General features: G+C 31.0%; 2 protein-coding genes and 1 long non-coding RNA gene across 4 annotated transcripts; 2 read left to right on the top strand and 1 right to left on the bottom strand.

Moving 5' to 3' along the window:
* The first annotated feature begins 5,561 nt into the window (after positions 1-5,561).
* LOC105435677 (MATH domain and coiled-coil domain-containing protein At3g58340) lies at positions 5,562-7,461 on the top strand. The gene is made up of 4 exons (XM_031886353.1): positions 5,562-5,726; positions 5,897-6,179; positions 6,732-6,901; positions 7,121-7,461. The coding sequence occupies exons 1-4, from the start codon at positions 5,627-5,629 to the stop codon at positions 7,288-7,290; spliced, it is 723 nt and encodes a 240-aa protein (XP_031742213.1). The 5' UTR covers positions 5,562-5,626; the 3' UTR covers positions 7,291-7,461.
* A 5,793-nt stretch (positions 7,462-13,254) lies between these two features.
* Positions 13,255-15,217, top strand: LOC105435676. The gene is made up of 5 exons (XM_011657918.1): positions 13,255-13,273; positions 13,393-13,521; positions 14,033-14,312; positions 14,401-14,506; positions 15,158-15,217. The coding sequence occupies exons 1-5, from the start codon at positions 13,255-13,257 to the stop codon at positions 15,215-15,217; spliced, it is 594 nt and encodes a 197-aa protein (XP_011656220.1).
* Positions 15,218-17,915: 2,698 nt separating this feature from the next.
* On the bottom strand, positions 17,916-20,092 carry LOC105435507. 2 transcript variants are annotated; one of them, XR_004216609.1, is made up of 4 exons: positions 19,933-20,092; positions 19,433-19,522; positions 18,872-19,300; positions 17,916-18,270 (listed from the first exon to the last, which is right to left on the bottom strand). It is a non-coding gene; the product is annotated as an uncharacterized LOC105435507 (long non-coding RNA). The 2 variants fall into 2 exon arrangements; XR_969551.2 differs by lacking the exon at positions 19,933-20,092 and adding an exon at positions 19,620-19,788.
* Positions 20,093-24,896: the final 4,804 nt, after the last annotated feature.

Genomic DNA, 24,896 nt, shown 5'->3' with positions numbered 1-24,896 from the left:
TAGGCACACAAATCTAGCTGACCTGAAAGAACACAAATCTAGTGTGTACATAGCTATGTGTAGGAGAGGGTAGTTGCCACTAACTTATACGTAACGTGCAATAAGGGGTCTCACATTATATAATCATATCATAGTAACTTATAACTTTATAGCACGTTCTTATAAATTTTCAGTCATAAACAAGACATACCATCACATGAAGTTTTCTTAGCGTGCCTTAAAGTTTCATTACATTTTGTCTGTCTCAAAGGAATTCTAGGAGGTTGAAACTCAATTTATATCCATATATCCTTTCCTTTGGCTTACCGAACGCTTTTGAAATTCTAAAGCATGGACCCAAAACAAATTTCAACTTTCAGACCCCTTAATCAAATCTGTAAATTCATTCTTAAAAAAGTTCGTAAATGTTTTACCCAAGCTGGCCTTTGTCAAGAAACTGTCTCGAAACCATTAATAACGATAACACAAATTATAGCATCAAAATTGAGCTGCAAAGTGACTTGGAGCAACACCACCAAAGAAACTCATACAGAACGACACAACACCACACACGCTTTTGAAATTTTGTCAGTTTTAGTATTATTTGAACTTTTATCGATGTCTTTTCTTTTACATGAAAAGTTGTTCCAATCTTTGCTTTCTAATTTCCATAATTGTTTGATCGCTTATTAAATTGCGTAACAACTTTAGAAAATTACTTTGTTAGCATGGCTATATATTCAATCAAATTTTCATCAGCACTTTTCTTTCTTGATAGAAGGTTTTTCAATATTTATGGGGTGAAAGACTGCCTCTTTGCGCTTTTTGTCTCCTCTGTCAGTAATAAACACCTCGAAGGTGTGCAAAAGATCCACACAAATTCATGAGCTTCTTCTATTGCAGTAAAGTTGCATATCAAAACGCCCGGGTAGAGACCATCAAACTTTTCTAACAAGTTTTGATTCAACAATCTTTTCTCCCATGGCAAATGTTTCCTCAATTGTTTGTCACAACATTTGTTTCCTCTTCCATATTTTAGCTCACCATTTAATTCAACAATTGTTTCCTCTTCCATCATTTTAAGAGATTCAAATTTAAAGCTTAGAGTTATTGTTTTTAAACCAAACTATTTGTAAAATATATCAGGAAAGAAAGATGAATACTTTGTAAGATATATTGTCAAGAGGGAGAGAAAATAAATGAAACTTCTTACCTTTATTCAATTTAATGGACTAATATTTATAGTCTAATATGAAAGCAAAAATTAGTAACCCACTAACTTGGTGCTTGCTAAAATTTTGGAGATAATTAAAAAAATAAATAACCAAAACAATAAATAAAAAAATAACTTAATTCTTTCATATCATGCATATTAATATAGCTCACAAGAACATAAGTCTTGGATTTTACTTTTCATGTTCCTACACAGACGCCTTCAAGAATCTTCCATGGCAGAAATACATGTGTTTATTAATTTAAACACGTTTTGATCAACTAACCACTCACTGGGTTTGGTACTAATTGTTTGATTTTTTTTCAGGCAACGTTTGAGGTTCCAACTGCCTATGAGAATTGAGATTTTGCGACCAGCATATTATTAGATTTCACATTCTTACATGTATTTTGTTAGTATAGTTTTGGCTTGTAATTAATTAGTGGATAGCCTTAGTCGCGAATGGTTTGTAAACTAAAAGTACTTGCATGATTTCTGTTACTAAGTGTTATGAAGTGTTCAAAATTCTATGATATCGACTCTGATGAAATATGTTGGGGAGTAGTGTTAAAAAAGTTTTCTTGCCGGTGTGGTTTATCCAATTTTTTAGGGAAGCTTTGCCGAAGTTTTTACAGAACTTTATAAAATGTGTTTTGCTAGTCTTTTATTTTCAGAAGAAACATATTCAGAAAGCATTTTAATGTCTTGATCTAGATTTAGAGGGATAGTTTGGAACAGGGTCGGACAGATATCGCATCAAAACTTTCCATCAAAGTTACAAAACTAGGGGTTGAACGACGCATAAACGACTTCTAAGAAGAAGGCTTTTTACTTTTCGGAGATTAATTTTGCTTTATATCCTCAAAATGACCCCATTTTGATATTTAAATAAATTTAAAAAAAAATAAAAAACCTCTTTCAATGACAGATCAAAACCGCCATTAAACTACGTATTTTCCACGATTTTACTTATATTTTAGGAATTTTTTTAAAGCTTTCATACAGTTCTCAACCTCCATCTTAACAGTGCTTTTGATGGTTGTTTTTGCCCACCCTCTATTATTAATTTCTCGTTCACGTGAAACAAAACCGAGAAAATAGACTCGTTTTTTAGAAACTGACATCGTATTGATGATCAATCATCATTTACAAAATGTCAATTGACATCTAAACCCAAACTATTGTAGTGTTTATTGAATGTGGTTTTCAGTAGAAACAAAACAACATAGTGCTTTTGTTTAAGTAAATGAGTTAATTGTTATGTTGATTGAAAGTTGGGTTGTACGACCAATCATATATGTAATATTAGTTTTGATAGTTAGTCACCTTGCAAAAAAAATATTAACTCTTTTTAATAAGGTAACTATAACAATAGTTGCCTATGAAAGCCACTTGGAGCAATGGAGGAGTAACAAATGTGGCTTTTGGTTATGTTATATTAGCTTTTATAAAGAAAATGAATTTAAAAAGAAAATGACTTTAATTTTTTTTTTTTTTTTTTTTGTCTAACAACTAGTTTTTTTAAAAGATGGTGAAGTTGTTTTATTGGTTTTTTTTTTAACAAAGTATTTTTAAAAGATGGTGAAGTTGTTTTATTGGTTATGTTATATTAGTTGTTTTATTGTGTTGCTAATTGAGTTTAAATCTCAACCATTCATTTCTCTTTTCCTTACATCTAATGACCCAAAATGATTTTGAATTTATCTTTCCTCTCTTTTTAAATACTTCACTTTTTTCAAATTTTAAAGAGACAAGATTATTAAAACTTTACAATCCTCAAAGCCAACATTGTTATTCTCTCTAAAACTTCCAATTTTTATTATTTTCATCTTATTCTTGAGAGATTCTTATTGTATTGTGAGAATTAAGTTTGTGAGCTTCAAATTGTATACTCACTCTTTTAGAAAGTTTTCTTTTGTGTGATTTAAAAACTTCAATATATTGTAACGGTTGGGTCCTAACTCGTGGAAAGGATCGGGTTTGCTCTTGAACCCAAAAAAAGAGCAAGAATCGGTTTGACTCAAATCCGTGGAAATAGTCAAAAGAAGATTTTCAATCAAAATCCCAAGATGTGCTTGGAAAAATGAATGTAGGTTGAGTTTAACTGAACCACTATAAAATTACGGTCTCTTCTTCTCTAACTCTTTTCTAATTATTTTTTAATTTAATTTTATTTAGATATTCTTATTGGTTGAGTTCAATTGCATACTTTCATTCATATCTTTTTATCAATCTTGTTATTTAACAAAGTTTACAAAGTTCTTTATTTAATTTTAAAAAATATCTAATTAGTTGAATTTACTTTTTATTTGTCAAAAAGTTTATTTTAAACCCTATTTACCCCCCTCTAGGGTTGCCATACCGATCCAACACAGTTGAGACTCCCACAACACGTTTTACTTCTTAAATTTTTATTGATTTCGCAATAATTTTTATTAAAATAGACCACTCAAAATTGTGCTATTTAAGGTCATGCACATAGAACCTCGAACAACGTGAAAGCTCTACAAAATATCCTTAAACTTTTTCGTAGAAGACATCCACACCTTCACGATCATGTTTGTTACTTCATCAAGTCTATCACAATAGACCACTCAAAACTACGCTATGAAAGACTTCAAATCTAGTCCATATCAAGACCAACTTCATCAAGTTTGTCAAAGACAAACCACTCGAAACTAAGCTATATGAAGATTTTACAGTTATCCATCAACTCCATACCCACCCAACGAAGGGCTATGAATTTTTCAAAGGTTTTAATTTCATCCATCAAATTCATTTAAGGATTACCCACCTGTGGCTATGGACCATCAAGTCCATTCCAGTAGACCTCCCAGAAAAGGGTTATGGACCATCAAGTCTATCGCAATAGACCACTTAGAAAAGGGTTATGGACCATCAAATCTATCACAATAGACCGTCCAAATAAAGGGCTATGGACGTGTGAAAACCCTATAATTATTCTCCTTGTTAGGTCTTTGGAGAGATGCTCTGCAAAATTTCTCTCAGACTTTACATACTTCAAGAAGGTAAATTCATTCATCCATTCATAACTCCATGTTTCAGGCGAATATGCCTTCTAATTAAATAATCATCACCTTTAAAATAGACTATTAAAATCATTTTGACTATAATAGTTTGCATCCTAAATACAAACTATAATAACTACAAACTCAGTTGTTGTGCATTTCTTTTGTAATTCCATTAATCCTTGTTAATAAAGAAGTTTTATGCATGAGTAAAAGCCATGCATAAACCATTTTTAAATTGAAATTCCATTGGTAGGTCTATCTAATTAGGTTTTAATATATCCATTTTCTATCCAACAGATATCTAAATTTTCAATTGCAATTTTTTTTTATATATTTTATGTTTTTATCAATTTTATATATACCCCTAAAATTTGGAAATGATATAATTTAAAATTTGAATTTTTTTTATTATCTCAATTTAAACTTAAACCAAGGACCTTTTTTATGAATTTAAATCTACTTCAAACTTTCGTAACTAATTCGATTTAAACCACCAAATTATATATGCTTTTATATATATATGGAAAGTTGAAAGTTTAAATTAGTATATTTATAAAAATTTAACATTTAAATTGAGGTAAATCAATATATCTACACGTAGTATCTTGTTCAAAAAACAATTCATATATTTATGAAAGAGTAAAAGTTAAACTAATATAATTACTAGTTTCTGTCAGCCTACAAAATTTAGAACTTTGATAGTATTATTAATTTAAAGAATTTAGAGATGTGGATTGATGTTTATTTATTTATTTTTAATAACAAATGAAAACAAAATTGACTTTAGGATAATATAAAATATAGAATTCAAATTTAGAGCGCATGAGAGGGACTTGGGTTTGCCACTTTGGTCGCTCCATTTTCTTTAGTGACGAAGAAACGGGACAATGGGAAAGGGAAGAAGGAAGAACAAAAACATCAACGTCTTCCCAAAATCCCATGGCCACGACGATTCTGCTTCTGCTTCTGGTATTACATTCTTTCACTCTCTCTTCCTTTCTTCAACTTTCATTTCAACAGTTTTCAAATACTTCAACTCCTTCTACAATCAACATTTCTTGGATGATTCTTTTCAATCTTCTTGCAGTTGTGACATCCTCAAGATATGAAAAACCAGTCCATTACATCCTTAAAATTCAATCTTTTTCATTACTGAAGGAGGGTCTTGCTTGTTCCCCACGTCAGCGATTCGAATCCCAGAAGTTCAATGCCGGCGGTTATGAATGGTGTTCCTACCCATTTTTATGTTTTTACTTTGAATGGCCTGTAACCCTACCTTTTTGGATCCTCATATTGGGTTGATGATAGGGATATTTTTATTTGTTATTGTAGGAAGTTAGCCCTGTATCCCAATGGAGATCAGAGAAGAGATGTGTCTGATCACATTTCTCTGTATTTGGTAATGGTTGGAGATAACATTTTATCAACTACTTCAGAGGTTAATGCAGTGTTTACTTTTCTTGTTTATGATACTCTCAGAGGCAAATATTTGACAGTCCAAGGTAACCAAACTTCTCTTAGGCTTTGTTTGATGTTTTGTTTGTTTTAATTGGAGGAGTTTGCATTTTGGAAATAAATTCTTATCAATTGTGATTCATTATCTGATAATATAAAAGATTATAGTTTATTTGATCTTTGTATTATTGTGCCATGTTATTGATGAATTGATCAGATGGGAAAATGAGACGATTTAGTGCAACCAAGACAGAATGGGGAATTGAAAAGTTGCTTCCACTTAACACTTTCAAGGATGCTTCAAATGGTTTCTTGGTTGATGATTGCTGTGTATTTGGAGTTGACATTTTTGTCATGAATTCTGATGTTGGGAAGGGGGAGGTCTTTTCCTTGATCGAGCAGCCAAATAATTACAAATATACATGGAAACTCAACAACTTTTCAAAACTAGATTCATCTTTGAGGGAATGTAATCCCTTTACAGTGGAGAACTGCTGTTGGTATGTTAACTTTTGATTTTGCAATAGTTTTTGGCATATAGAAAGTTATGTATATATATGTTGAAGAAATTGACATAAAAAGAAGAGAGAGACACTTGGACGAAAGAAACTTTTCTTAAGAAAGTAAAGTAACTCGCTCACTTTTCCTCACCTTAAACTCTCTAGCTTTTCTTTCTTTCTTCTTTTGGTATCACTTTCTTTTCTTTTTTGACTCACAAATGAAGATAAAACTTCTATTTATAGGAATGAGATCCTTGAGCTTAAGCTATAGGTTTTTTCTATACTTTTTTTGGATCTAAACTATTGTGGATAGTTCTTTGAGATTTTCCTTATCTAAATGAATTATATAGAATATCTGGGATCTTAAAGAAGTGTTAGGATGTTCCTAGATCATTTCTTTTGAGATACTTATTAACAATCTTCTAGATAAATTGAGAGATGACTAATATTTACACTTTGATTATATGTAGATACTTCAAAAATGTTCCAGAATAGTTACTGTTACATTCTCCTTTAACATATGTATATTTGCATAATTCATCTATCTTTCAGGAAGATACGATTGTTCCCTAGCGGAGATTTGCAAGCGAAACCAGGCTTCTTTTCCATGTACTTGATGTTGACCAATTTGAAAGAGTTTCCACAAGGTGCTCAAGTATATGTGGAATATGAGATGGCTGTATTGAGTCAACTTGAAGATGTACCACCAATAAAAGAAACTTGTAATTGACTGCTATTTACTGTTAAATTGTCATTCTGTTGTGCAAATTTTCCAAGCTTTCCTATATCACGTGGGGTTTGGATGATAGAATTTTGTTCAGAAATCAGTTCTTTTTACTTAAATCTTGAACTACTTTTGAATGGTATCTAGATCTTGAAAACCACTTTCTGAAAGTTATACCAAACTCATACTTATAAAGTTGGCTTTTCTTTTTTTTCAGATATTTGTTGGTTTGGATTTGGTGGTATAGAAGCTGACAAAGGATGTGGTGCTTCAAACTTCTTGTCATTGAGCGATCTCAAAGAACCAGCGAGAGGATATCTTCTGAATGACACTCTAGTTATTGAAGTGAAAATTAATGTCATCTCTACCTTGAAAAAAATTGTATAGAAGTCACATTAAAGCTGCAACTTCCAGCATTTGGCTGTTCTTTTTTGTGGTTAAGTGTATGGGATTTCTTGTTCAATGTTGCATGGTTCTATAGTTTAGGAATATAGTTGATAGAAAAATACTATCATGTTCTTTGTGTGAGGTCAAAATGGAATTCCAAACCAAGAATGTCGTCTTCCCATCTTCGCATCGTCTTCCCATCTGCACAATTTGAATTTGAGAATGCATTTATTATAAATGGACAAGTGGAACTTTGAAGAGTATGCCTTTCGAATTGGTCCCACTAATGTATCTTAGTACTCTTTTGGTTGCTATGAGATGGCAATGGGCAGGTGAGTGCATGAACTATGACAATTTGTTCACTGAGAAGGTGATGTCTGGTCGAGTAAAGGTAAGATATTGGAGGGCTCCAATAATAGTTCTGTAGGTCATTTCATCTTCATAATTTGAACATGAATTTTCTGGTTTTATCACTAAAGGAATGTATAGCAACTACAGTATTATACCCTAAAAATCCAATACTTTTCCTTCCTCAAAGCGACACTCCTAAATCCCACAGTGATATATTTGAAAATCTCAAAGCTTCGATGGCGACAGTTATAAATGGTGGGGTTTTAGGGTTAGTTATAATTAATGCTCGCTTTGATAATTGTTAAGTTATGAAGTCTAAGGATGAGTTCTTTAGTCGTGGTAAGGCTCACGAACTGTTTAGGTCAAACAAAAATGGAGTTCACAACTCTTATTTCCCTTTTAGAATCCCATAAATGTTAATATAATTAGCTTATAAATGTGCATGTCTATTTCTTTATTTCTCACTATCTTGGCTGTTGCACGAGATTAGCTCTAATATCCTATAATGGTGATGTGTAAAGAAATGGGCATGATGATCATATATGACCGATCTTGTTGGAATGTCTTGAATTTGATGTGTAGTACTGCTGTGAACAACCTAGTACAGAAGTCATGATACATGGTAAATGAGTCGTGGTCTAGGATGACGCACCCTTATCAAGGTTTGGGCGCAACGTCTCAAAGGCTTTTTAGTTTTCAATAATTGAGCACATGTGCTTATTTATAATTACGAGTTATTTACAAATTTGACCACAGGGATTAGAGAAGTGCAATATATAAACTCTCTAATCTAGTGGCGTTGTATTATATTTTGAGAAATTCTCTCTAATAAAATTGTTTTTCCTCTATGCCATGGACGTTGTTAACATGTTGTAAATAAATCTCTAATGGAATATTAGCAACCCATTATGGAATATTAGCAACCCATTAAAATCGGTAGTGTCTCTTGAACTTAAAGAACACATACGTTCTAATATTTCTATCCCATCTTAAAGAGTTGTATTCCATTGATATCAATTGCACCTATTAGACAATCAATTCCACCTATTCTTTTTTAAAAAATACACAAAATGAGTGGAAGGTGCATTGGGAGTGGACACCTCCGTAGTAGCACCCTTATCATTCTCGTTTTATTAATATAAATCAATTCTACCTATTAGACTCAATGTACACTTATATTCAAAGAGCATTGTCTTATTTAGAATGGTAAAAAAAAGATAGAGATAGGGAACAAATAAGAATTTTGTCAAAATTAAATAGAAAATTGATAAATTAATTACTCTCTGTAAAACAAAATTAATAAAAAACAAAGTTAGTTACATTTGATTTTTGTAAATAGTTTGTCAAAATTAATAAAAGACAAAACTAATTACATTTTATTTTTATATGAAGTGTAAATAGTTTGTCAAACGTTCTATTTTTCACACTTTTCCAACGAAAATATTCTCCTACATTGTCCCTTTATGTGTGTATATATAGATAAGTAACTACGTGAGTTTTTCAAATATTGTCATATTTGCAACATTTGAAAAAGTGATGACATAGATGCTAAACGATGGTATATATTAAATATAATTTGTGATGCAATGAAATTTCCTATTCCTCTCGATGTTCGCAAATGTTTCAAAAATATTCATTTAATAAAATTTATGTCAAATTTAAATCATTAGCTCATTTTAGATCATTGACAAGCAGTTATAAAGCTTTGGTTTCTTTTCAAAATCTAAGAGAAATCCCATTGGAAAGGCAAATCTGAAACATTATTTTGTTGATGTGTAACATTACTAACTTTTGAAAGTCTGATAATTTTGTAAATGAATAGGAAAGTTGAAGAGTATTTGTTATCGTTTAACTAGACGTATATATAAACAATCGAATATATTTGAAGAGAAAAATCTGAAGGACTAAGGAGGACAAAATTTAGTTTAGTTTGACAAATTTTCTCTCCTCATCATTTCGGAAGTGAAGAAGACGAAAAGACGAAAATGAAAACAAAGCGGAACCCAGAGACGTCAAAATGGAAGATCGGACCAACAATGTGGTCTTCCCTTCTCAGCAACATCACCAAATAACTTAAATCACCAAACAACTTAAAAATTAAACTAATGGGTTTTAGTAAATTTGGATTATATTAACACCTTCACACTCTTCTCAATTGTTGGCTTAAAAATTAAATTTGTAAAGACCCAATTTGGAGGTAATAATGACGTTACAGGGTTTGATACTATGTTATGTTTTTTCTGGGTGAATCAATAATTTATTATGGTAGGTCTTGTCATTGCCTTCCTAACTAATCTTGAGGGTTCTTTAACATGGTATATGTAATTCCCGTTAACATTGACATTTACATTAGCTTAACTTGCAAATGTTCTTATTTCTTTCATTGTGAGATCAGTATTTTGGTTGTTGTTGTAGAAAATTAGCTATGTATCCTATTGGACATATGGAGAGAAAAATGTTTCTCCCTATTAACCACTTTTATATGGAGTATAGATTGATAATTGTGCCCAAATTAATGATTTAGATGGAAAACAAAATGCTTTCACGCCCACATTTGAAAAGTTGGTTTCACTTCACTGTTTCAACCCTTTATTTCAATTAGATATTTGGCAAATTTTATTTTGGTCTCTAAACTTTGTATCTTGTTTTATTTTGGTTCTTGAAAATTTTAAAACGTCTATTTTAGTCCCTTAACTTTTAAAAAGAGCATGTTGGTCCTTGTCGTTAAAATTATGCTAACTCTTTAACATATTGATGATGTAGGTAACTTTTATATTTGGATGACTAGATTGCCAAATAATTAAGATAATCACTTTTAATAATCTAGGTAGGGTTTTAATTTTTAGTTAAAGGCTAGATGACAAATATATTGATGTTTTAGAGGAGAACTCAAGATGTTATTGTCTTCAAGATTTTGATCGTAACCATTTTGGTGCATTGTCATTCTAGTTTACTTTTCTTAACTCATGCTAGATTCATTTCATCCCTATGCAAATTTTGTACACTTCAAGAAACTAGGGTATTCCCGACATGGTAAAACGTTTGCAAAATTTCAAAGTGTGTCGGACAAAGTAATGTCGACGTCAAACCCTCCGTCCGTAAAATGTCGTTTGAGAAACTTTAGCCGACGCGCAAAATGGACGACATCAGTATGGGTGTATCCTCGATGCAGACAATTCCAACGGGTAAACAACGTCAGTATCAGACTAACCCCGATGTCATCACAATGCGTCGATGAATTAGCAATTTTGACGTCACGTCGGGAAATTCTTACTTTGAAGTATGTAGATGATGTCGAGGAAATTCATGTTCTTTGACGTATACCATGTGTCAGCATAATTTTTTTTTTTTAATTATTTTGTTACTTATTTAATTATTTGTTTTTGTTATCGTGAGGTATTGTTTTTGGTTCTGCCTCGTAAGGCAAGAAACAAAATTTGCAATAAGTTCTGAAAATTAAAAAGTTACAATTTATAATAAAACAAAATACGAAATAGTTAATCATTAGTCATATTAATATAGTTGAGGGAGTACAAGCGAAAAAGTAAAGATAATATCAAATTTGATCATAGCCTTCTAGTGATTAAGAAATTCATATCCTACTTTTGGTAAGATCAAAATAAATCCTACTCAAATCTCCTATAATGGTTTGTTCCATATTAGTTATCTAATAATTTTTTCTTCTTCTCTTATATTCAATTTCTTAGAGACACTATTGATGTAACGTGATGGTATCACATTTTCTTCAACCAAAATTATTTGATATCAATATACTGATAATGAAAAAAGAATAAAAGAGATGTGATCCAAAATGAGAGATGACAGAAGAAAAAAATTCTAGAAGAGTCAAAGAAATCGTGAACAAGAAGTTGTGAGAAAATGAAAATAAATAAATAATAATTTAATGATGATGCGTACATATTCAATGAAAAATTCAAAACCAATAAGAATGAATCTAGAATTTATGAAAATATAATGGAGCTTTTATTTTTTTTGTTACACTAAATATTTTTTGTTTTTGTTTTATATACGTAATTAAACCTTTTTTTATTGGTTCAATCAAATTAAGTTTTTGTTTTCTTTTGTGAATTATGTGATTTTTTTTATTGATACAAATTTTATTATAGTATTTTTTTATAATAATTAATTATATATATTGTTTGTCATTTTTTATATAAAAATGACAGAAAATATGTGTCATGTTTTATATTGTTTACAAATGGTCATACGATTGGTGGTGTTGATATGAAGTTAATTATGACCAACGACCTCCATGTAGAAACTTAAATGGTCCATTTGTAGGTGACTGAGTATGGTAGATTTGAGCATAAACTTAAATGTAGAATCATGATAAACTTAAATGCATAACCATCACTGTATGTATAATTTACCTATTATACATACATCATATCAAAGAAGACATGCGCGAGTGCAAGAGCCTTATGAGTTAGAAGAAGTTTATCAGCACGTGGAAGAAGTGCCTTCAGTGACACAAACTCAGAGTGAGACTGATTACGTTAGTCCAATGATGATGGTTCCAACATTTTGAACAAGATATTATGATTCACGAGTCGGTCAGTCGTCAAACTTTGAAACAGGATATTACAATACGAAGGTAGGTCCATCATCATCAAACTTTGAGTAAGGACTGATCCATCATCTTCATAAAGAATATTTGTTCTAAAAAGTGCCTGCAACGACACTCAAGCAACCAGATGAGCAACAACAAGAGAATAAGGAGGGTCGACTAGAACAACAAAAAGTGTAGAGTTGATGAAGACAACCAACTAAAAATTGACAACGTCCAGGTTGTAGAACACATTATTTTTTTTCATTGAATGAAAATGGTTAAATTCAGACATTGTACTTATTTAATTATTTTTCAATCACAAGTACTAAAAATTTATGACCTTCAACTAATACAAAACGAATGGATTACAATGATAAATATCCATAAATTAAAATTTGAACGTAAACATAAATTAGAAAATAAAAAAAGTAAAAGAAATTTTATCAATTTAAAAATACAAAGCACAAACTTTTTAAATAAATTTCAATAACAATAAAATTGAAACAATTTTTTAATGATAAAATAGATTTTTTCGTGAGAGAGAAAATAAATTAGTATTAAATTTTAAAAAATAGAATTTAAAGTTTGGGAAAGAAAAATGAAATTCAAATAGAATAAAGAAATAAAAAAATTATATGAAAAATATAAAAAAAGAGAAAGAAATGGAAAAAAAAAAAAAGAGAAAGAAGAATGGGCGAGTCTCAAAAGAGAGGGAAAAAAGAAATGAAAAAAAAAAAAAAAAAAAAACTCGCCCAATAGAGAAAAAAAGAATAATTTTTCTAAATAGTTTTGAAATTAAAATGCATTATTTTAATAAATAATTTTTTAAAATGCAATATGAATATAATTTTTCCTATTTAGACACTTTTAACCTTTTTCTTATCTGTCTATTCATATTCTTTTTTCAATACCCAACGTTTCCAATACAAAAAAGTGAAAGGAATACGAATAGACAAAGTGGTCTGTATAAGTATATATAAATAGATCACGCAGGCTTGAGTCTTATTGCTTGTGGGGAGGCTATGAAACAGGCAGATATATCTATGGCAGATTCTAGATCTGGTATTGACATTTTTTTTATATATCTATTCCTCTAGCGAGTTTGTTATATTTGTCAAAATAAGCGTAAATCATTGGATACTTTCAAACTTGTAATATTGATAGAGTTGCATTTTGTGCAGTGGTAAGACTTAGAAGAGCTGAAAAACCAGTCCATTATACTTTACAAATCAACTCATTTTCTTCGCTGAAGGCTGCTGTTGCTGCTTCCAATTGTGACAGATATGAATCACAGGTCTTCAATGTCGGAGGTTATAAATGGTAATAAATTTAAATTTCTTTCAATATCATCTACTTATATATATATATATATATATATAGTCTCTTTGGGATATATAATGTTTGATTGCAGGAAATTAGCTCTGTATCCGAATGGAGATAAAAGAAGAAATGGGGAAACCATATTTCTATGTATTTGGTGACAGTTGAAGATGAGATTTTAACAACTACTTTAGAGGTCAATGTTTTTTTCACATTACTTGTTTATGATAGTCTGGAAGACGAGTATTTGGCAGTCCATGGTAATTAAACCTAGACCCTAAAACCATGTTTTAATGTAATTATTATTTTAACCAAAAACATGTGAGAAGGTGTACTAAGTATTTGAACTAGATTGATACATTCTCAACATCCTAAATTTAAAAAAAAACTGAAAAGCATGTTTTATGTCAATATTTTTTTCATGAAAAAAATCAATCTCTTCCGTTTAACTTTGCATTCTTCTACTTATTTATATGTTGTGTCCAAATTAATATGATTCAGATGGGAAAACAAAATGCTTTCATGCAATGAAAACAGAATGGGGATTTGAAAACTTGGTTTCACTTGACACTTTCAACGTTCCTTCAAATGGATTTTTGGTTGATGATTATTGTGCTTTTGGAGTCGACGTTTTTATTATGAAATTTGATGGGAAGGGAGAGATCCTTTCCTCTATCAACCAACCAGAAAATTACAAATTTACTTGGAAATTCAAGGATTTCTCACAACTACGTCAAAATCGTTACGAGTCCAATGCTTTTACAGTGGAGAACTACCGTTGGTAATGAAAATTTATTTTGAATTATTTGTATATGAAGTTATATTAATATATATATGTAGATATTACACTTAATGATTTTATGTTTCAGGAAGATATCCTTGTATCCTAACGGATACTCACAAGCAAGCTCTGAATATCTATCATTGTTTTTGGCATTGGATAGCGTCGAAGAACTTCCCTCAAGATTCTCGAGTGTACATTGAATTTGATATGACCATATTGACACAACGTCGGTTGGATCAACCAAAAGAAGTATCAGGTATGCAACATCTTTTCACCGTTTTTAATTTGCAAAAAAGTACAAGGTATTTTGGAAGCTTTATGTTTGTTGAACAACTACTCAAGACAGTTTTTATTGAAACCGTATAAATAAAAATGAGTTTTTTTAAAAACAGTTTTTTCTAAAGCAAAATTCAAATAAGTTGTTAATTATGTCTTTAAGGTTCCAATTTGTTAATGAGTTAAATTTAGCTTTCTAAAGAATTTTTTTTAATGTGGTTTTTAATTTTGCTAAAAATTCAACTCCTTTTTACTTAAATAAGTAACAACGAAAATCAATGGGTAAAGAAACACTCAAACTAATTGAAATGATTGCGGAACGTGATTAAGATTTTGGTTGTTTCTATGCTAATCATCAAATCAGCCCAAATATCAAACAGTTTGTTCTTGCTTAAGATTTTGCTTGGGTTGGTTTTGGTGTTGGTGGTTAAAAAGTGGTACATGAGTCATGTACTTTAATCTCAATTAGTTAATATTGAATTTCATATGTTAAAATTAACTCGTTGCGTTAACCAGTGATTTAACATGATTAAGATTTTAGGTGTTTTTAATCCTTTGTCCTGCAGGTAAATTTTGGCTACAGACGAATTCGCCGGAAGGGGGTTGGACGAATTTCATATTATTAAGTGATCTTAAGGAACCCAAAAAGGGGTTTCTTCGCAACGATAGGATGAAAAAGTTTCTGTAAGAAGGAAAATATATATAGATGGGCGAGTTTTTGCAGCTTTAGACGGTGAGAACTTCCATGGATTTTTTGCCATTCTAATGTCAAAAGGATATATATATGCACACAAACTTTTGAAGATGTGGTTTTAAATTTTGCATATATGAATAAATGTGGAATTATTTTGCTATTGTAAAAGACGGGAGATTCACAAATTATGAACATCTGAATTTTAGCACCTTTAATTTCCCTCTTGACCTCCTCCATTTTACTATTCCTAACTTACTCCATGATATAATAATTGAAACTATAATAATGTGTCCTCCAACCACGTATTATAATATTTCACTCAAGGTTTCAAATGCCATATTTGGTTTAATTTTTATAAGTGTTTAATTAAAATAGAAAGTCATTTTAGAAAAAAGAATTGGAGTGTATTTATTTTTGTCTTTTGCCCTGAAAGTATCTAAAGTAAATATTTTTCTACTTTCAAAATTATTAAAAAAAGACTATGTACTCTAAAGGATATAGAACTTGTTAAATAATTTTGAGAAGTTAAAGTATCAAATAGACAAAAAAGAATGAAAGATGTTATTTCATCCGAGAGTAAATCTCATTATTTGCTTCTAAACTTCTTGAGTTGTGTGATTAATAGGCCTAAAATTTGAACAATTTTTAATAGGTTATTCACTTTAACTTTGTGTTCAATATCCATTTAGTTAAAGTTGAAAGAGAGAAGAAAAATCAATTTTAATTACCAACACGATCGTTTTAAACATTGATGGATCTTTTTTTTTTTGATATCTTTGGAATTTCGGTTGTTGGGTCGTTCCACATGGTAAATAAGGCAGTAGCAGACACATTATTGAAGCGGATGATCTCCTTGGGGAGTTGGACCAACGGTTGTGCAAAATATTGGAGCAAAGATGTTGTATGTTATCACTTCCGTTAAGCCACTCGTCGACATCGACACCCTCTCCCACATTCATCTTGGCGAAGTCGTAGATAATTAACAAATGGTCTATTGTTTTACTTTTGCATTTACAAATAGGACACCAATTTGGATCGAGATTATGATTTTGCCATTTCTTCTCTGTAGAATCTCCCTCATATTTCAACTTTTATGACACGAAGTCCATACAAAAACTTTTGACAAAACAATCAACTTGTCAACAAAACAATGAATATGTCAAAAATTGTAGTTTGAATAGAACTTCTGTCAATAACTAAAGATACAACAAAAGGAATCGTAAGTAAACAAAAATGGAAGGGGTACAAGACATTGTAAACCTAGTTTGATGAGATAAATGGGGTTCTTGACTTGAGATCATAGATCTTTTTATTGCCATGAGATATCCATCATAATTACATCTGTAGGATCACAAGTACAGAAATTATAATGCAAATGGAAGCATATGCAATATTTAATAAAACTTAAAATACCAAAGGGAGACGAAAAGAGACGCGTGCACTGTTGTTCCATTTTCCTTCGTCCTAAAGAAACGGGAAATTTGGAAATGGTGAAGGAAGAACCACAACAACATCGCATACCCCAAATCCCAGTTCCCAAGGCGACGTTTCGGCTTCTCTTCTGCTTCTGGAATAAAACTCTCTTCCTTTCTTCAACTTCCAATTCAACCATTCTTCAATTCCTTCTGAATTCGTTCTTACAATGAAAATCAAGAACATCGTCTTCCCGTTTCCCCATTGCGACGATTCTTCTTCTGGTGTAAACCATCTTTGACTCTCTCTTCCTTTCTTTAACTTTCAATTCAAAAAAATGGCTATTGACCTTTTCTTTTTATCTATTCACATCAAACTTGTAATATAGTAGCATTTTGTGCAGAAATAAGACTTATAAGAGCTGGAAAACCAGTCCATTATACTTTACAAATCAACTCATTTTCCTCGCTGACGGCTGCTGTTGCCGCTTCCAATTATGACAGCATATGAATCCCAGGTCTTCAATGTTGGAGGTTATAAATGGTAATAATTAAATTTAAATTTCTTTCAATTTTATCTACATATATATTCTTCTTTTGGGATATATAATGTTTGTAATTTGCAGGAAATTAGCTCTGTATCCGAATGGAGATAAAAAAAAGAAATGGGAAAGACCATATTTCTATGTATTTGGTGACAGTTGAAGATGAGATTTTAACTACTTTAGAGGTCAATGTTTTGCTGATCACATTACTTGTTTTGCTCACACCAAATAGAGTGAGATATGAGCAGATACAAGTTAAGCTAACGTAAATTACATAACGTCAATGTTAATGGGGATTATATATAGCCAGCCATTAGGGTACATTTTTTTTTAATAATTATGAAAGTTCAAAAATATATATTTAGACACTTTTAGGGCGAACAATTAAATTTCTTCAAAATGACCTTTTTTTTTTCTAAAAGAAAATTAAATCAAACACTTTTTAGTTTAGACGTCTAAACTTGTAATTTAACCATTAATTAACAAAAACTTAATTCAACCCAGATAAAGGTTGTTATTATTCTAACCTAAAATTATTTTTTCTTCTTCTTTTCCCTGTCTTTAATATACTACAAATAATATTGAAAATTTTGGCCACGAGTGATATGGATGTAGTCCCATATATATTTTTTAAAAAAATGTCAAGAGGGAAATTAAAGGTGAACTCAAAATATGTTTCCAAAATTCAGATGTTCATAATTTGTGAATCTTTCTGTCTTTTGCAATAGCAAAATAATTCCACATTTATTCAGATATGCAAAATTCAAAAGGCTGTGTGCATATATCCTTTTGACATTTTAGAATAGCAAAATATCCTTCAAAGTTCTCACCATCTAAAGCTGCAAGAACTTCCCCTTCTATATCTATTTCTCTTTCTACAAAAACTTTTTCACGGTAGAGATAACATTAATACCCACTCAACAATCATAATATCATTGTCAAGAAACCTCTTCTTCGGTTCCTTAAGATCGCTTAATGATATGAAATTCAATCAACCCCATTCCCAATTGTCTCTAGCCAACATTTACCTGCAGCACACAAGATTAAAAACACCTAAAATCTTAATCAAATATTAATAAATTGAGATAAAGTACTGGGTTGAATGCATGACCTATGTATCACGTTTTAACCACCAACCCAAACATTCTAACAAACTACTAGATCATTTGGGTTGATTCGGTGATTGGCATAGAAACAACCAAAATCTTAATCACCTTCGCCAATCATTTCAATCTCAATTTGCTTAACTATTTGGGTTTCTTGTTTTTGAAAAATAAGTCTATTTTTATTCAATTTCTTTGCCTATCGATTTATCGTTCTTGAGAGGTGAACTCTAGCAAAATTAAAAACCACATTTAAAAAACTATTCTTTAAAAAACTAAATTTAATTTGTTTAACAAATTGAACTAATTTAAAGACATAATTAATGAAAAATTTGAATTTGCTTAAGAAAAAATGGTTTTTTCAAAAATTTATTTTTATTTATCCTTTCAATAAAAACTATATTAAGTGGTTAAAACGAATATAAATTTTTTTAAATATCTTATTTTTTAAATTAAATATTTGAAAATCATCTCAAATACTTAAAGTTACTTTGAAAATTAAAAAGAGTGAAAAGATGTTACTTACATGATTCTTTTTTTGGTTGTCCTACCCAAGTTGTGTCAATATGGCCATATCAAATTCAATGTACACTCGAGAACCTTGAGGAAGTTACGTTCTTCGAAGCTATCAAATTTCAAGTACAATGATAGATATCCAGGAGTTGCTTCGGAGATTCCTTTAGGATACAGGGTTATCTTCCTAAAACATAGAATCATTATCTTCCTAATTAGTAAACACCTGTACATATAAAAGGTGCATCTAAAAAATATTTTACATATACTTCTTTCACAGTAGATAAAAAAAAAAAAAAAAAAAAAACAAGCAAAAGGATTTTACTCATCTTTAAAAATCAAGGAAAGTGATCCTTCCATGGATGTAGGCATTCTTTAGCCGAATCACGTAAATCTTGCCTTCTTCTTCTTCTCCTTCGTCTTCAACAATTGTTTGTGTGATCTACTCCATTCAAAATCAAAACCCATTCTCAAAGACTTAGAGTTTGAAAAAAGTAGAGAGAAAAAGAGAGGTAATTTTTTTTTTTCTTTTCTTTCGTAAAGTGCAGGAACGAAAAAGGAGGGGAGTTCTTACCTTCATCCACGTGTACGGCTATCATCACAAAGAGACGTGACTTCATCTCCTCGTAGCCTTACAACAAGCTATCCTCTACTTGCTTTGGGCCTGAAATCAAATTGAAAGAAGCTCAACAAATTGGTATTAAAGCAAATCTTGATTTTTCAAGAATTTGAATGTGGGAGGATTAAAGAACACAACAAACTTGAGAATGGTAGTGGCAAGATTAGGAATAGAGAAGTTCGATGGAAATTAGGGAGATTTTGTCTTATGGAAGACAAAAATCAAGACTTTGCTAGGTCAGCAAAAGACTCATAAAGCCCTTTTAGATCCCTCAGGACTTCCAACAACACTCACAACATCACAAAGAGAAGAAATGAAGTTAAATGTCTATGGTACACTAATCCTAAATCTAAGTGACAATGTTATAAGAAGTATTAAAAGAAAATACAACATATAAAATTTGGAAAAAATTAGAAAGTTTATATGCAACTAAAGATCTCTCTAATAAAATGTACCTAAGGGAGAAATTCTTCACAAACAAAATGGATCATTCATAAACTTTGACAGGCAACATAGATGAGTTCAAAAAAATTGTTTCAAGATTTAAAAGTCTTGAAGACAAACTCAGTGATGAAAATGAAACCTATTGTTCTCCTAAATTCTCTACCCGAAGCTTACAAAGAGGTAAAAAAATGTACTTATATATGGCAGAGACTTAGTAAAACAAATGCTATTGTTTCAGCCCTTAGAACTAGAGAATTAGAAATTTAGTTATCACAAAAAGAGCATCAGTCATCAAAAAAAGAGCATCACAGTGGAGATCGTTTATTTGTCAAAGGCAAATCTCACGCTAATAAGTGGGAAAACAACAGCAAAATTTATTCAAATGACGAAAATAAAGCACAACAGAAGAAGAAATGTAAGTATTGCAAGAAGAAGTGACATCTAATCCAAGATATATTGCTTTTTCCTTAAGAAAAAGAATCGAGAGAAAGAAAAAGATTCAGAGGAAAAGCAACCTGAAGCCTCTATAGTAGAAAGTTCATATACCTATACTGATGCTTTGGCATCAACTCAAGACCAAGCCAATCATGTTATCCCCTTTGGTAAACATGATTGGGTTCTAGATTCTAGATCCACCTACCATATGACACCTTTTAGAACGTTGTTCAACATATATAAAGAAATCAACAGAGAGTTAGTTTTTATGGGGAATAATGAAGCCTGTAACATTGTTGGAATTAGGTCAGTCACCATGAAATTAAAAGATGGGACTTTGAAGCTTCTCACAAATGTTAGACATGTTCCTCGCCTTAAAAGAAATCTTATTTCCCTAGGAATGCTAAATTCTTTAGGGTGTGAATACCAAAGAAAAATGTGGAGTTTTTCAGGTTTTTATGGACTGTAGAGTAGTATTGGTTGAAGAAAAGATAAATGATCTTTTAATAATTAAATGGGTTGAAATGTTAAAGGAAGCTAGTGTTGTTTCTGCTCTAAATCTAACTGAGTTTGACATTTGGCACAAAAGACTATCTCACATCAGCTAAAAAGGGTTGAGGCTCTATCCACACAAGACATCCTACCTAAAGAAATAAGTGATAAGCTGTCTTTCTGTAAACACTATGTGCTAGGCAAAGCAAGGAAACAAAGCTTCACCAATGCACAACACACAACTAAAGGAATCCTAGACTACATCCATTCGGATCTACGGGGTCCAGCCTCAACTCCAAGCCTAAGTGTCTCAAGGTACGTCTTATCCTTTACTGATGATTTTTCTAGAAAAAACTGGGTTTACTTTATAAAAACTAAAGATCAGATTTTTGAAAAATTTAAAGAATGGAAACTAATGATAGAAAAACAAATTGATAAAGAAATTAAGTTCCTTAGTACTGATAGCGGTTTGGAGTTTTGTGGAGATGTTTTCAATATTTTTTGTTGGAAAAATGGTATTACAAGACATATAACAGTGAGATCCATACCTCAACAAAATAGAGTGGCATAAAGACTCAACATAACAATCATGGAAAGAGTAAGATGCCTATAGTTAGATGCTATCCTAGAAGAAAATTTTTGGACTGAAGTTGCTGCCTATGCTATGTACACACTAAACAGAAACCCTTATATACCACTTTAGGGTTCTTAACATCTAAGGAGAAATGGTCCAAACACCCTCCAAATCTAAATGATTTTAAGGTGTTTGGATGTGTAGGGTATGTCCATCAAAACCAAGTGAAACTAAAGGCAAGAGATATTAAAAGGATGTTTGTTGGCTTCACAGAAGAAGTAAAGAGTTTCAAGATGTGGAATCCCATTGGCAAGAAGTTTATAATCAATAGGATGTTCATTTCAGAGAAGATGAGATGTTTATGCAAGGGAAATGTAATCTTGATGAAAATCCTAATGCCACTGAAACCTATATTACTTACTTTTAGGTGGAGAATACTAGAAATAATGCTCAATCTACCAAGGGAACTATTTCCACTTAGGAAGAGCAAGTAGAGAACACAAGTGGAGAACAAACTAAAATAGTTGAAGAACAACTTGACTTGAGTTAATACTCCCTAGCAAGAGACAGACAAAAAAGAGTAATTGTTCCTCCAACTAGGCATGGTGAAACTAATTATATGGATTTTGTTCTAAATGCTACTGTAGCTCCTAATGATCATGAACCAAGTTCCTTTAAGGAAGCTGTAAATGGTAATGATGCTAGATAGTTGATTGAAGCTATGAATGAAGAAAAAAATTCACTAAATGTGAATAATACCAAGGCCCTAGCTTCTTTACCTAAAGGATGCAAACCAATAGCATCTAAGTTGATCTATAAACTCAAGGAGAGAATTACAAAAGACTCACAAACTAGGTGACAAGATCGAAATTGGTATGCAAAAAGTAATGAATTATGCAAAGTATATAAGCATGATCGTTATCAACACATGTATGTTCAAAAATTAAAGTGGTCGTGAGTGGTACATAACTTAACCGCCTTAACAAAAAATTATTTGTAGTTTACCCTTGACTTTTACAGTAGATAGATGCAAGCACAGGTGTTGAACCTAAGAGAGTGTAGGATAGACATTTTCTTGAATGTAATGCTTGAAAAGAATGAGATTAGTAACAAAAAGAAAAGAAAAGCATGGAAAACAATTTGAGAAAATCATAAGGGAGAATGAGAATGAGAAATTTGACTTGTAATAATACAATTCACTAAAAGAGAAGTTAAAGATTGAATTCCAATAAGAGAATTGAGGAATGAGCTTAGGCATTGATCTAATCTTATCATTGAATCAAAGAAAGTAAAGGAAGTTGAAGCTTGCTTGATCGTGGAGGAATTTTGAATCAAAATTCAAGAAAAGAGATTAATTTCATGGGGATTAGTTTAATTTTTGCAATCTTAACTAAACCCTTAATTGTTCTTCAAAGAAAATTACAAAATAGATCATTCATAATTTTGCAACCAATGAATTAAATGGGGATTAATTTGTGCACTAAAAAGTAAGCAATTTAATTCTAAGAATTGACTAAGAACAATTGAAATCCATAAAACATCAAACAATTTGAAGAATGAGAGAGATACAATCAAGAATCAAGAGAATTTGTGTAGAAACAAGTAATTCAATTAATCTTGTACTAATTGATATACTTAAGCTAAATTGCTTACAAAGATTGAATAAAAAAATCAAAGATCAAGAATCAAACTTACAATAATTAATGAATTGAATAAAAAATCTAATTTTTGATACAAATAATTGATGATTCCAATAAAGTCTAATTGCAATAAAAAATTAGAGTAATGAAATTCTAAAAAATTAGAATCATCTAAGCCAAAATTATGTGAAGAAATTATCCTTGCATCTTCAATAATTCTCCAAAATTTGTTAAAAGATTCGAAAATGACATAACAAGGGTAAAGAATTTGGAATTTGGAATTTGGAATTTGGAAGAAATTGAGAGTAATTTTAGAAGAAATAGTGAATTAAATTCTATATGAAATTAAGAGTTAGGGGTATTTATTGGAAAAATTGGAGGATTATAGCAAATAGGCCAAAAATTACACTCTCAAGGTCCATACCGACCTAAAATCCACTGAAAAGTGGAGAAATTTCGAAAATAATTATGAATTTGCCATTGAAAAGTGAACCAAAAAATGAAAATAAATTTTGTTTCAACCTGCTAGAATACCTTTGAGGCAGACAAAATGTAATTAAGTTTTAAGGCACGCTAAGAAACTTTATGTGATGGTATGTGTGGTTTATGACTGACAATTTATAAGAACGTGCTATAAAGTTATAAGTTATTATGATATGATTAGTTATACAATGTGAGACCCCTTATTGCACTTTGCGTATAAGTTAGTGGCAACTACCCTCTCGTACGTATAGCTGCATACACACTAGATTTGTGTACTTTCAGACCAGCTAGACTTTTGTGCCTAATGGGCATCTAGTTTTGGTTTTAAAATTGCATGCATCGTAGTAATGACTCTGGCTAGGGACCTAAAACAATCGGGTTGTTGCATGAAAGATCTTTAGTTAGTAATTGTATTGATATCTCTAACTTGCAAATTAGAAGGCAATATAGAACTAGCTAGGTGTAATTTAATGTTATGTCGGCTCCTTCGAATTTTGTAGTTCGTCTTTCTTGTTTTCTATCTACACTTGATTATATCTTCTAGTGGGCTCATTATTGAAGAGTAGACAGTATGTTTAAAATGATATTTTGCTTTAGAAATATTACGGAAGGTGTACCCTTAGTTCTCCCTACTGTTGAAAGATACTGCCAAGTTGCACCAACGTGGTTTAAGATAAACTCTGGAATCATCACCTGGATTTAGCAGCTTCATTATTTCCCTCAATGGTTGCCATTAAAGTTGAAGAAAGGGAGATGCATCATGCTTGCAAAACTTGTGGAGAAAAGGCTATCCACAAGTCCTTTTTTTAACTGACAAAATGATCATGATGATTAACTATTCTCTTACATTTGAACACTATCGTTTTTGGTTTTACAGTATTATGGCTTTGATGGTAATTGAAGAGAGTTTCTCAATATTGACATAAACTAAAGTTTCAAGAGTCTACCTTTTTGTAATTTTTGTTTTCCCCTGGAAATCCGTTGCTTCCAATATTATTCTGTTGATCTTCTCTTTTTTTGTTCCCTTTAGGTTAACTTGGATTTATTTACCTTCACTGTTTCAACCATCACACATCCCACATCATGATATATAAATTAAAGAAGTATTTTAAATAATGAAACAGTATTTTCACTAAACAATTAACATCATTAATTTGAACATGAATTTTAATTGATCAATTAATTAGTTTTAATGCCAATTGAGTGTACATGAGAGTGATTAAAACCCACCGTTTAGGAGGTTGTTACATAAATATCTTGATGACATATTTGGGTTTGGTGCAAATATAATATCTATTTACATTCAATTGCTCATATTATATTAGCTTCACCGAAAGTTGATGGCTTCCAA

Source organism: Cucumis sativus, chromosome 5, assembly GCF_000004075.3.
Source record: "Cucumis sativus cultivar 9930 chromosome 5, Cucumber_9930_V3, whole genome shotgun sequence".
Lineage (NCBI taxonomy): Eukaryota > Viridiplantae > Streptophyta > Magnoliopsida > Cucurbitales > Cucurbitaceae > Cucumis > Cucumis sativus.
This window is presented reverse-complemented; position numbering and strand designations above follow the sequence as displayed.

What these genes read in the sequence shown, in the direction of transcription:
- LOC105435677 (XM_031886353.1), top strand. Translation starts at nt 5,627, where the DNA reads ATGGTTGGAGATAACATTTTATCAACTACTTCAGAGGTTAATGCAGTG. An exon ending in CAAATATTTGACAGTCCAAG is followed by an intron (nt 5,727 to 5,896) that starts GTAACCAAACTT and finishes TGAATTGATCAG; the next exon opens with ATGGGAAAATGAGACGATTT. An exon ending in ACCACCAATAAAAGAAACTT is followed by an intron (nt 6,902 to 7,120) that starts GTAATTGACTGC and finishes CTTTTTTTTCAG; the next exon opens with ATATTTGTTGGTTTGGATTT.
- LOC105435676 (XM_011657918.1), top strand. An exon ending in ACAGTGGAGAACTACCGTTG is followed by an intron (nt 14,313 to 14,400) that starts GTAATGAAAATT and finishes TTTATGTTTCAG; the next exon opens with GAAGATATCCTTGTATCCTA. An exon ending in TTCCCTCAAGATTCTCGAGT is followed by an intron (nt 14,507 to 15,157) that starts GTACATTGAATT and finishes TTTGTCCTGCAG; the next exon opens with GTAAATTTTGGCTACAGACG.